The sequence below is a fragment of the Molothrus aeneus genome, chromosome 18 (assembly GCF_037042795.1).
Source record: "Molothrus aeneus isolate 106 chromosome 18, BPBGC_Maene_1.0, whole genome shotgun sequence".
NCBI classification, from domain to species: domain Eukaryota; kingdom Metazoa; phylum Chordata; class Aves; order Passeriformes; family Icteridae; genus Molothrus; species Molothrus aeneus.
Window position 1 is genome coordinate 7838568 of NC_089663.1, and position 13161 is coordinate 7851728.

The window sequence follows — 13161 nt, forward strand, 5'->3', positions numbered from 1 at the left end:
GTTGAATTTTCTTCATAGTTAGTGCTAATACCCAGGTGCCCTATTAAAAAAGCTAAATTATAAGCTCAGATATTGAAATATCAACACTAATTAGGTCTTTTAGACACATATTTTTAGATGCTGTTTAGAAAATCTACATTAAAAAGAGCAGGGGCAAAGAATGAACTTTCAAAATTAAAAGGAGCAGCACTGGGTAATTAGGCACCCAGATTCTCATTCTTTTTTTAACAATAGAGACAAACACCATTTCAGTGGCCATAGTCTAAAGAGGACACAATATTATTTCTTTTTTGAGACTGAAGGAAGTAGAAAACAAAGTTCAAATGCTGCTAAACAGAGGTGATATTTAAAGTTCATTCAACTTGAAAGCTTGGCAATGTATCATTAGAAGAACAAGGAAGTCCAAAAACATTTTTTGTGCATCACAGCAAAGGTTTTACTTTGTAATTCAGCTGCAACCCAAATTCTGACCTCCTGAAAAGTACCTGCAAAAAGCCATTCCAAAGGTTCTAGTTTGGCAGCTGCCTGGGAAGGCAGAGCAATGGGATGCACCAGGTGGGAAAACCTCCACAGCCTATTTTTGTCCCTTTCACCAGCATCAGGAACACATTGCGAGACACCAGAATTCACTCTTTTTGAAAAGGCTTGATCCCCATGAAGACACAAAGCCAGGTGATTGTTTCCCCCATGTTTTCTCAGCTCCAGAAGCACACCAGTTCAGGTGCACTGCTGGGAGCTGTCACCATCCCCAGGGAACAGATCCCCATGGTGGGAAGGGACCCCACACTCTCCTCACTTTCTGCTCCCTCACATCAAAGTATCAGTCTTACATCATGAATAATCTCCTCCTAACTCAAAAGAAGTACTGGAATGCTCCAGTAAAATTGGTAAAAGAAGCTACACTTTGCATTTATCCCCCATGTCTGTATTCTTACTGCATGTTTTATGTGTCTGGCTTTATGCTTTAGGCACAGACCCATTATTCCTACAGTATTCAGCAGAGACTCAGTGAATAATCACATTCTGCTTATGTTCATAACACTGTAAAGGTAATACTGGGAAAAAACACCAGTGACTTCATCTGTTAAACACATATAAACAGGGAATGGGAATTTTAACACACACAAGCACAAAAGGAGGAAGACATGAAAGAACAAGGAGAATTAATTTTGCATTTGAGACAAAAATCTATTCTCTCTCTTCAGTAGCTGCTCCTTTTTGTCCAGGTAAGTGCACTGAACAGTGAAAATTCACCTGCAGGTAACTAGCAGATAATCAGAAATACACAGAAGAACAAACCAAGGAGCACCCCAAGGGAAGACAAGCTTTATTTGCCTGCAGGAAACACCACAAGCTGCCCGTTCACCAGCCCTGATGCTGACACATGCTCTGCATTACAGCATCTCACCACACTGCTCAAGACCACCCCAGGTGCTGACCCCATCCCATGCCACAGGAGGACAGCAAACCTAATTAATTCCATTTTGGAATGGCCAGCACATTGTACTTAAGACAGATAAACACTCACAGGTCATGCTCTGTCCTTTTTTAGGTCAAATGAGTATCTTTGCAGGTTGTATCAACCTTACAATTATCATCAAACATGGCCCTGTCTGGGCCACACAGCTCCATGCCAAACCTCCACTGCAAACGTGCCACCAGGCGTGGTGTAGATTGCAGACACCATATCAGCAAACAGCTATTTAGTAGCAGTCACAGTTAGCTGACCTTCAGGCAGAAACTCAGTAACCTGATGATGATGACATTGCTGGCCCTGAATTGTCTGCAGCATTTATTTTGGCAGTGGCAGAGAAAATGCACGGATACGTTTTGAGCAGGAAGCGCTGGTCAGGAAGGCAGAGCCCGAGAGCCAGGCTTGAGCAGCCTCCCCTGGAAGCCACACACTCCACCTGAGCAGCACAGCACGTCACAAGACTCACAGGAAATAATATTAATAACCTCACAGTCCAGGAGCATGGCTGGCCTCAGAGCTGTGCCACAAGAGCTACAGTGTCTGGAGACCAGAAACTTGATAATTACAAAACCCTGAGCATCTCCTGGGCAGAGGAGAACCAGGCAACACACTCAAGAGACTCCACAACCCATCCATGTGTTTCTCAGGACATAACACAGCTGAAAGTAAGAAACCAAAGATGCTTTCTCTGGAAATGGTTTACAGCTTGTGTAAACCAATTCCTTTTTTCTTTTTTTTTTTTAACCCAACTTCAAAAATAATTCTTGGGAACCTACCAAGCAAACCAACTGCATATAGCTGTTTGTCTGAGGTGTCACCTGGGAGTTTACATTAGTTTGCACAGGCCCAGTTACAGCAGTTCCATAACCTTTGGTTTGGAAACAGCCTGTCCTACACATGCCAAAACATTTTCTAACCAGGGTAAACGAGCTTGATGTTAACATGGGGCTCCCTCTATCCAACAGCTGCTAAAAAGAGCATCTTTCCTCACAAAAAGCCTAGAAGTTGTATAGGGACTTAGTAATGAACACAGGAACATTTTCTGATTGAGCCCTGCAATAACTTTTGCCTAGATGCAGCTAAAATTCTAATTTCAAAGTCACACCTCTGTGTGACAGCATCTTCCAGCAATGTGGAAGAAAAGTCAGATATGAGTATGAAAAAGCTGTGTGAAACCAAGTTCCAGACCCTGTGCAGCCCAGAGGCTCTCACTCATGTTTCATCACCCCTCTTCCCACCACAGACAACACTGGAAACACCAGTGCCTGTGTCCCTCCTGCACAAGTCCCACTGACCCTGCAGCCACCTCCACAGCCATGGACAGGAGCTGGGACACAGCTCAGCTCCACACTGCCAGGGAACAGGCTGGAACAAACCCCCACTGCTGCCAAACCCACCCCAGGGGCTGCCCAGGGAGTGGGAACAGGGCTCCAAGGGAGTTATCAGTTTGTCTGATGTAATCAACAACACTGCCATGTGCACACTGACACCAATGTACAGATCTCCGTGGAGTTTGATGGATGAGGTGATGGCAGGCAAGTTATAAAATCCATCTGCTTGGAAAACCATTGTCATTTTCAGCTAAAAATCGCACCAGCAAACTCACATCACAACTTTGTACTATTCAGTGCCAAATTAGAATACCAGACTAAGTGATGGTGTTCTTTCCTGGGCAGATCTTGCAAAATATCCACTAACTCAACACTAATAGCAGTATGACAGGGTTTTTTTTCCTTTTTTTAAATGCACCAAGTGCTTTAGTTAAGCCTGAAAAAAAAATGGAAGGCAGTTTTTGCCTATCTTGCAACAAAACCTCTCTTGAGATATGTCTGTTCTGCAGCAGGAGAGTTTCCTAGTAAATGCATGAATGAGTGCTGCTAAGAGAAGCAAGATTATAAATCCAGAGCATCAGTAAGGACCGATGAAGCTTAGGAGAACTTAAGAAGCCTGAAGTCGAGGCTTGTATTTTAGCTCTGAGAGGAGAACTAGAGCTCAGGAAAATCTCAGGCTGCATTTGCACCACCAGCAGTGCCCAGAGCAGGACATGCCACAGGAAAGGCTCTCCCACAGCTGGCGTGGGGCAGAGGAGAAACATTTCCCTAGGAGTTTGTACATGGAGATTTTGACATCAGAGGCTCTCCCATCACCTCCTGGTGATGCACAGACAGCACTCACGTCAGGGTTGAGGCAGTTCCAACACGTCACAGGGGTGACAGGAGTTTCCCTGAGTGGCACCTCCAGCTCCCAGCAGTGGCACGGCCAGGGTGACACAGGCACTGATGAAAGGACTTGCCCAGAGCTCTGTGAGAGGAAACTTGTGGCGGAGTCAGAAAGAAAACCCCGTTATCTCAACTTCCGGACCCCTGTGCTTAACCGCCAGACCACAAAACACTTTTATTGTAGGATAACATTTCAACAAATAGCTGTTTTCTCTTAGCACAAAACCCACTTTGCAGTTCTACTTTTAAAAATCCATTTTTACTCCAACTCCCTAGGAATTCAAGCCAGCCCTGTGACTTGGCATAAACAATTTCTCCCTCCTTTGCATGCCCCAGTTTTATTAAGTAATCCCCATAAAAGCAATTACTGAGCTTTGGACTGAAAAATAACTAGGGGAAAAAAAAAAAGAGAGAGACAGCAAATTCTGCATATCTTTATTTGCATACGGATTCCCTCCCTCCCCCTTTCTAAGGGTTTTGCCATGAGGTCTTTTATGTCTCTTTCAATAATCATATAATTATATGATTCCTAAAGTACACGCTGGCAACACTTCAGGGGATTTTAGTCATTACAGGTGACAAGACTTTTCTCTCATGTCTAATGCTCGCTAGGATTTCCTTCCACTTCATTCACAGATAAGTTGAACAACCAAGAGACATCCAAAACGCTCTCACAGATAGATTTTGGGGGGATCAGCCCTTTTCCTTCTCCATTACAGATGCAAAGAAATGGGCAGAACTGAACTGGAATGAACTTCAATTGGAATGAAGCACTTTTTCAATTAAGCAGCCCATCATTTTTCCCAGGCCCCACATCCAACTATTTTAATGGCTTTCACATTTTTTCTTTACTTTTACAATCTGAAAGAAATGCCAAGGTTCCATCAAGGACTGAGAATGCCATAATTCCATTTCTTCCAATGGCTGCAAGTTATTAACAAGATGTCAAAACATCATAATTATTTTATATCAAGTATGACTGATTCCATAAACATCTCTTAGCTGCACGCCATCCTGAGTCTCACTCCCCCTGAGTGCAGGTATGTGCTCAGGCTAAATGGAGTTAAGAGGCTGCACATCCTCTTCCACAGCATTACAAGAGATATTTAAGAGCCACCAAAACATCAACAGCAATAATGCATTTTATTACCTGATGCACTTGATGTCATTGTAAGCTTTGAGACGTTGCTTTCCTTGAATCTCTTTGGGGGCTTTTGCTCCTCTCTACAAATAAGAGCTCCCAGGAAAGAAGCTGCAGCTTCAGTAAGGAAGAGGAAGGGTTAAAGGAACGAGCTTGGAGTCCTTCAGCAGTCACCCAACAGCCAGCAGCTCTGAATTACCATTTGTTTCCCAACTTGGGCTGCTCTTAACTTCAGCATCTCATCACTAAGTACAGGTTAGGTCAGGGACACCCTAGCACCAGAGTGAATCAATCTATATTTAAAATTGGGGGGGAAAACAGCAAAACTCCAACCAGTTACTGTCTTATTTTTCTGAAGCTAGAAAGAACATCTGTTGAAGGGCAAGGAAACACAATGATATCAAACCACAAGCACTATAAGCTTCACATTCAGACTACAGGCACAACTGCATCATGCATATGTATTTTCTGAATTCCTCTCTATGACAACCTGTGCAGAAGAGAGAGCAAGGCAGGCTGTGGGCAGAGGAGAGGAGCCCAAGCACAGCTCCTTGCCCTGCTGACCGTGCACGGCATCCCCAAAATAGAACATTTAACTTCAAATTGCCACGTTTGCGTGGCACTATAGATAGCCAGCACAAGATTAAAAAAGCTTTGCTCTGAGCACAAAGGGAGAGACAGGAATGGTGCCATAAGCCCATGTTTTGCAGCCAGTGGCGCAGGGAAATAATTTTGATCCCTTCAATCCCCTTATCCATGCCAACCACTGACCTTGCAGATGCAACTTTTGTTCAAGTTCAGGCCCTTTTTGGCTCCAAGCAAGACAGAGCTACAAAGGAAACACTCTCCATTCATCCAGGATCATCCAAGCCCTGTGCACTCAGCTGCCCCACGCTCCTGTTAGCCAGGTAATTCTGCACTTCACATCCAGTCACTCAGTACAAAATAATTAAGCTGCAAAGGGTGACACTCACCTCTCTGCCTGCCACTGGGGCCTGGCTGGTGCAGGTGGGAGCCCCACAGCTGGTGCAGTTTGTACCTGCCCAGCTTTCACAACTCTTGCACCAGAGGAACTGGACCGACAACTCCGCACAGGTCGGTTTTGCCTGGGTGGCTCAGAGCCGGTTAACCCTCGCCTCCATGCTCAGTGTTTCTGGGTTGGGAACATAAAGACTGATTCTCCTTTCAGCATCAGAGCACTATTCTTAATAGTTCATTAGTTTTGGAAAAGAGACTATTTCTCAAGGAGATGGACCAGGGCTGGTAACACTGTGCTCCAACTCTTTTCTCTCTGAAGAGCACGGCTGGAACAATCACAGCCCCCACCACTGTGCTGAACACAGTAGAGCCAGGAGACATTTAAACAGCAAGAGCCACTTCACCTACATAAAACTCTTTTATACATTTACCATGATAAACTGGAGGCATTAAAGTGCAGTGAATTGGAAATTGTTCTCACTTAGAGCTGGATGTTCACCTACAACCAATACCAAGATGCACACCCTACGCACTGTATTTCAAATCTTTATTTTAAAAAAAACCCAAAGTGCATCAAGCAGGAAACAGCGTTTCAGTTCTGCTGATACTGTTCTCTTTCGAGTACTTGCTGCAGCACCACAAACTACACAATATTCCCTCATCCTGCACCACCAGGACAAAGCCCAGGTGCTGGAGAAGCTGAAGCAATAAGCACTTTCTGACAAGGCTGCACCCAGACAAGGTGCACACAAGTTTGGGATCTGTGTGCTTGCAAAACCTGACACATGGGAGCAGCCTGCTGTGGCTGTGCCTGGAGAATTTCACACCTCACCCAAAAAAAGCAGGGAAGCAAAAGGGGGAAAAACCAAACCACCCCAAAGCCTTTCTATCAATGTGTCTCCAGCCACAGTACAGCACCTCTGCACCAAAATGAATTTTTTCACAAGTGCAGCTACATGACCATGAGCCCTTCTGCAGAGCAAGCAGGGATCTACCAAAGAAACAACATGAAACACCAGGCTGATCTCATCCTACCCAGCTCCCTTCTTCACTGCTATTTTCCCAGAAAGTAGCATTGTGACAGTCAGTCTCATTCTGTGAAATAACTGAGATAAACAATAAAAAGTGCATCTTCTTAGCATACTGAGAGCACAGTAAAGTTTTCAGTTCTTACTAGGCATGAAGTCAAATGCACTACTGCAAGTAAACATTTATTATCTGAATGAAGTGGAACACTAGTTCTATTATGTCCTTTTTATTACAAAAAATATCTTACCTGTGCAATACAGAGTAGCTTATTTTTTTTAAATAGTATAGATTCTAATTAATTTTAAAACTGAATATATCTTCTGAATTTCTTTGTGATGGTTGGTCTACTTGACATTTCAGCAAACTTCACCTCATGTTTTGCCCCAGGTTTCAGAATGCTCAAGAAAGCCTGAGCAGTTATATTACGGGAAACTACTTTGGAAAAATTGGTAGGATATTAAAAGGTCATCCAAAACACCCAGACAGACAGAATCAAGTGCAATTTGAGTTAAAAATGAAACCTCAGGTAGGGATGAGGGTGACTCTGGAGCTTGGTTGGGATTTCCAAGCAATTTCCTCTCTTCAACACCCCTGCAGCCACTTTATGTGCACTAAAGGTGCCCTGACCTTGGCTGCAGGGATGGCCCCAGGCAGGGGCTGCACTTGCCATGGACCCCATCACTCCTTTAACCCTGGCAGGTTTCACCCATGAGACACAGAATTCCCCACCCAGCAGAAGAGCTGGATCCTTCCTCACCACTCCACCAGAGCTTGCAGGGAACACTACTCCCCCCAGCTCCTGGCCCAGCCGAGCAGATTCTTCAGGTTTTCCAGAGCTCTCCCCCTCTGCTTTAATCACCTCTGATTCCTCAACAACAACAGAGATACCTCAAGTACCTGCTTCAGACAAGATGCAAAGAAAAAAAAAAGAAAATCAACAGCTAGGAGAACAAATCAATGGAGACTAGCAAGCCTTCAGGAAAACCAAAAGGCATTTAGAGCCTTTAGAGCATCATCCAGAAAATCATTAGCTTTCCTGGGGTTAAAAGCACTTTTAAAGAGGAATAACTGGCCATCAGAAATGCTAGCTTGATACACCACTACTTGACAATTAAGTAGAAGGAAAGAATACTTAAATATCTAGAAATTGTTTTAAAACATAAGGTAGCTATGGAAAAATCTAAGCTGCAAAGTAGAAAGAGAGAGAGATGGTGACAAATCAGGAGTTCCATCGCTAGGTCAGTGGAGCTAGCACAAAACCTTTGGAACAGGAAACTGCAGTTAAATACATTGGTTTTCTTATCAATGAGAGATCAGAGCAACAGTAACAGGACAGTGTACAGCACACATGTGAAAACAGCCTTATCAAGATGACAGCTGGAGAACTCATGGATTTTGTCCAGAAGCCTACTAGGAGCAATAGGCTCTCCAAACTGTGCTGCACCAGGCAGGAACAGCAGGGAAGGGGCAGTGAGAGAGCATTGCCAGAGCTCTGGATACAGACAGGGAGAGGGGGCAAAGCCTTCATCTCCCTGGGGCACAGCTGGGCCCCAGCTCGGCTTGTAAGGGCAGCATCTCCACTTCAACACCACGTGCACCGAGTCAAGGTCTGCCCCTTTTCAGCTCAGGGCTGCTTCTACACCACACTCCACACACGTCTGAGTGGGATTCTCCACAAGATTCTGTAAACAGGTTCAACATTCCTCAAAAAAACACGTGTACACACACACACACCCCTCAAGAAAGTTAAAATTTCTATTCAGGGCTCCAAAGCTTTGCTGGAATCTGTAAAAATGATAAACAACAGCCAAAAAGAAAACACAACCCCTTGTCTTTTCAACTACTTTGGGAGAACAATTGCTCTCAAAGATCGCATTCATTAACATTCTGATGAAGTTCCCTTTTAGCGCTGTTTTTCATACTTGAAAGGAACAGCTATGATCAGAGAGAGCCCTCAACTACCGACTCACTCATTTAGATTCTCTCGCTCTGATTCACCAATCACCTTCAAGAATAATTAGCAGCTTCATCTGAACGTAATGAATATACACACATGCTCACATCCACACCATTCATTCTGGAAGAAGGGCAGAAATCCCCCTTTCCTCAGTCCTGGCACTGCACCCATCTCCTGGACAGCACCAGCACCTGGTGGCTTTTCCAGCAGCTGACAGTCTCACTGACCACCTCAAGCCAAAACTACATTTCCAGGTTAAGTCCAAAGTCGTGGTGAGTGGCTGGGTACTACAAAACCCCAAATAAAACAGCACTACGCACACACATCAGCCCTAAACTGCAGGAAACCTGAGCTGGATTAATACAGGAAGATCCACGGGAAGGAAGAGAAAGGAGAAGTTTTAGCTTCTTATACACAGAAAGAGGCTGCTGTTCGTGTGTCTGTGGGGCTTTCTTTTTTACTTAATTTAAAAAAATATATATATATAATAATCAACTCAGTCTTTATTTGGAAGATGGTAAGATAGGAGATAAATAAGTCACAAGTATCACCACATGGTTTTCAGATGACAACTGCCAAAGGAAACATTGCCACATGAGTTAAAATACAAAATGCTTAAAATTCACGCCAGAGAGCTAAAGGAGACCTCAAAGCCATCCCTCAGTATTAACCTTAACTGCTCAAAGTCCCAGTTCAACACAAAGGAAGAACACATATATTTATTCTATAAAGCACCCTTTATTTACAGGAACACCAGCAGTGAGAATTTCCTGCAGTGGGGAAGGGAAATTCACAATATGGTGAGATACAAAGAAAAACAAACCAAAAACCACCTTACCTCTCCCAAATGATTCTACCATTAAGTTCTACCTAAAACACTGAGAAATTTCACTTCCAAGGGGAAACCCAAGCCTTGGTTATTCTATTAAACATAATCAGACACCATTGTAACATCAAGAAACAAACCAACCTAGAATACCACAATAAACTACCACATATGCAACAAAAGCTCCTTTTAAGGATTAAAAAAATTAAATAAAATACTTTGTTTGTTCAGTACTGTCCCTAAGCCATACACTCACTTCTAACTTTCTTCCCCCTCATGGGCATAGAAGGTTTAAATTCTTATTTATTTTTTAAAAAGCATTACAGCAGATTTTAAATCCTCTTAAAAAACCAATGTACACCAAAATACAGATTTCCTCCAAAGCAGAAGAAAACCACCTGTTGCAGTCAAGTTCACCAGAGAACACAATTCCACACCACACAAAATGACCTTGACATTTCACTCATTTTCATGGGTATATACTGCTTTAAAGTGCTTTTGCCTTAACCATCCCCTTGCCTTGTTGCTGCATGACATCTGCCAAACATCACCCATGGTCCAAGGCAGTGCTGCAGAGAAAAATCCACACAATATATTTTCTTCTTTTTAGTTTTACAGGGATTTAGGGAATGCACACCATCATTACCTCCAAGAACACAACCTCGAACATAACACACCTGGTTGGTGTGAAACAGGTGAATTCTGCTCACACTTTTCCCTCTGAGGTGTCAACCACCATGGCTGCAGAGATGCACAAGTTGTTTTCTAACTGATTTATAGTGTATATATTTGCCAACATGCTAATTTCAGGTGGTGTTCTCTTACATGTTGGTAAATAGAGTAGAAATCAGTTAATTTCAGGAAAGTGTTCCAGCACGTGTTGGTAAATATACTAGAAACAGGTTAATTTCAGGTGGTGTTCTCTGACATGTTGGTAAACATTGTAGATATCAGTTAATTTTAGGAAGCTGTTCTCGTACATGCTTGTAAATATACTAGAAATGGGTTAATTTCAGGTGGCATTGAAGTTTTTTGCAAGAATTTTAAAGCAGATCATTTTGTAAAGAATTTTTTTTTTCTTTTTAAAGAAAAACCAGAAGTGCTTCCACAAACAGTACCTTGGAGTGGCAGATATTTAAGGTCACTTTTTACCCTTGTGTACCTTATTATCAAGGTTTGGCTGATTCAATAACAAGGCTCTCCCCATCTGAAAAGCCCAGAGTTTTCCCCGTCAGCCTGGAGGGACTGCACTATCATTTGAATTCTATTTCCTGATAATGTGCTCATCATGGTAGAAAATTTCTGTAGGAAAATGAATTTTACTTTCTTCCCTGACAGCTCAGTAGAGACTCAGGGGTTTAATTGGACCTATCTGCTGATGCATATTTGGCTAAGAGCATGCCCAAGAAAAAAAAAAAAAATAAGGTTATACAGACAGGTCTAGGGCTTGGTTTAGAGGCACAGGCGAGCAGATTGCTCACTCATTATCAGTTCTGCATACACAAAGTAGTCAGCTTTCCTGTCAGGACAACACCCCACGAATGACAGCACAAAAAGCCAAAAAACAGCCATCACCAAGCTAACACAAACCTTCTTGCCTCTCCAGCACCTGCACACCCAGAGCTGCTCAGGGCTGAACGTCCCTGCTGAGCAGAACCCCTGGCTCCCCCAGCCAGGGTCCTGCCACCAGGGCAGATGGCCAAGGCCACCTCTGACACCTCCACGGGCACACAGGGACCATCTCTGGGACTCTGAGGAGTTGGTCCTACAGGCAAAGAACTCCAGACAAACACGGTGCCACCAGAGGCCTGCGTGGCAGGAGGGGTGGGCTGGGGAGCAGCGAAGCCCAGGAACAAAATGGGACCTCAGAGTCTGAGCCAAAGACATTAAAGATCCCAGGGCAAATCAGAGAATTCATTAGCCCACGAAGAGCTCTTCACTGCTCTAACACAGGTTAACAGACACACAAGTGGCAGGAAATCCAAAGCAGGGAGAGCACCCAAAACTTTGCCCACGTTTCCACCATGGTGGGTCAAAGAAAGTGGGCAAAAGCACCAGAATTGCTCATATTTACTGGGAATTCAAGTTCTTACACCCAACAAGCAACTTGTGAGGTGCTTCCTCTCGACAACTCACTTCTTCCAACTGTACACAAACAGAACAAAAATCAAAAGCTAAAGTCATAGTTTGTCAATGCCCCTCTGAAAATATTAAATTTCCTGCTCTGCTTAACTTAGCTCAGACAAGGCAGGCAGTATTTGCTCAGCAAATATTGTTTGTAATAAGTTAGACAAGCAATATTTTTTGCCAGCCTATTAACACCAGAAAAATATGTACAGTCAACAAGAGATGAAGAATTTGTTCAATTACTTCAAAAATGGGAATTACAACCGAGGGATTATTATCCATTTAAACATCTCTTTTCCACAAAATGTCAAACACTAGCCATTTGCTAACAATCTCCGGAGACAGATAAAGTAACATTTTGGCAATGCAAACACAAACTCCCGAGCTGGAGGAGGGGGGAGCGGGAGGAAGGAGGGCGGGAGGGGGGAAGCTCCACCATTCACAACAATGCCGGACCATCCCAACACGCCAGGAATATTTTGCAGCCAATTAAAACCCCAAACAAACACTGGACTTGCCCGAAGTGATGGCGAACACCGGCCGGAGCCGGGCAGAGGAGGGGACCGGGGGAGGGAAGCAGCAAGGAGAACGGGGGGCAGCAAGTTGCCAGCGGATCACCGGGGCTGGCCCGGCACCCTCCTGACCGCAGCCCCGGGATCCCCCCGGGGCTGACACCAGGATTAATGCACGTTAATTGCTATTTGCAAAATTCAGCAGCCTGAAAGCGCCGCGCTTCCTTTCTCAAATCCTTTTTTTTTTTTTTTTCTTCTTCCCCCCGTTCCTTTTCCCTTCCAACCCCCTCCCCGCCGCCCCAGCCCCCGCCCCGCGGGAGGGCAGAGCCCCCCGGCCCCCGGCGCTCTTACCTCCAGCGCTTCCAGGGTGTTGAAGCTGGCGATGGCGAAGCCATCGATCAGATCCTCTTCCTGGGAGCTGGACTCGCGGCGGCGGCGGCGCGGGGGCCGAGCGGCGCGGGCGGCGGGCGGCGGGCCCCGCGGGGCGGTGCAGTTCTGGCCGCCGTTCTCCTTGCCGGGGCTCGGCTCCTTCTCGGAGCCCGACGAAGGGCTCTGGTTCCGCGGGTCGCGGGCCGCCGCCTCCCGCCGCCGCACGCGGTCCCGCTGCGACCTCGACCTCCGGCTCTGCCGGATTTTCCCATCCATCGCCGAAGAAGAAGCAAATTAAAAAAATTTAAAAATAAAAATAATAATAATAATTAAAAAAAAATTTAAAAAATGAAAATGAGAAGGCCAGGAGCGAGGGGGGGTGGGTGGGAGTGGGGGGGGCGCGGGGGGGAAGAGAAAAGTCGCCCCCCTCCAACTCACCGCTTCCCCTCTCCAAACCCCGGAGCCCTTAAAAAATAATAGTAATAATTAAAAAAAAAATCAACAACAACAACAAAAAAATCCTGCTGTT

At 44.7% G+C, this 13161-nt stretch overlaps 1 protein-coding gene across 15 annotated transcripts in view; it reads right to left on the reverse strand.

The window, feature by feature from the left end:
* FBRSL1 (fibrosin like 1) overlaps positions 1 to 12908 on the reverse strand; it is a 502157-nt gene extending 489249 nt beyond the window's left edge. For all 15 annotated transcript variants that reach the window (XM_066562562.1, XM_066562557.1, XM_066562568.1 and 12 more), the window contains exon 1: positions 12615 to 12908. In XM_066562562.1, the coding sequence (XP_066418659.1) occupies positions 12615 to 12908 (294 nt within the window). The remainder of the gene's footprint in view (positions 1 to 12614) is intronic.
* Positions 12909 to 13161: the final 253 nt, after the last annotated feature.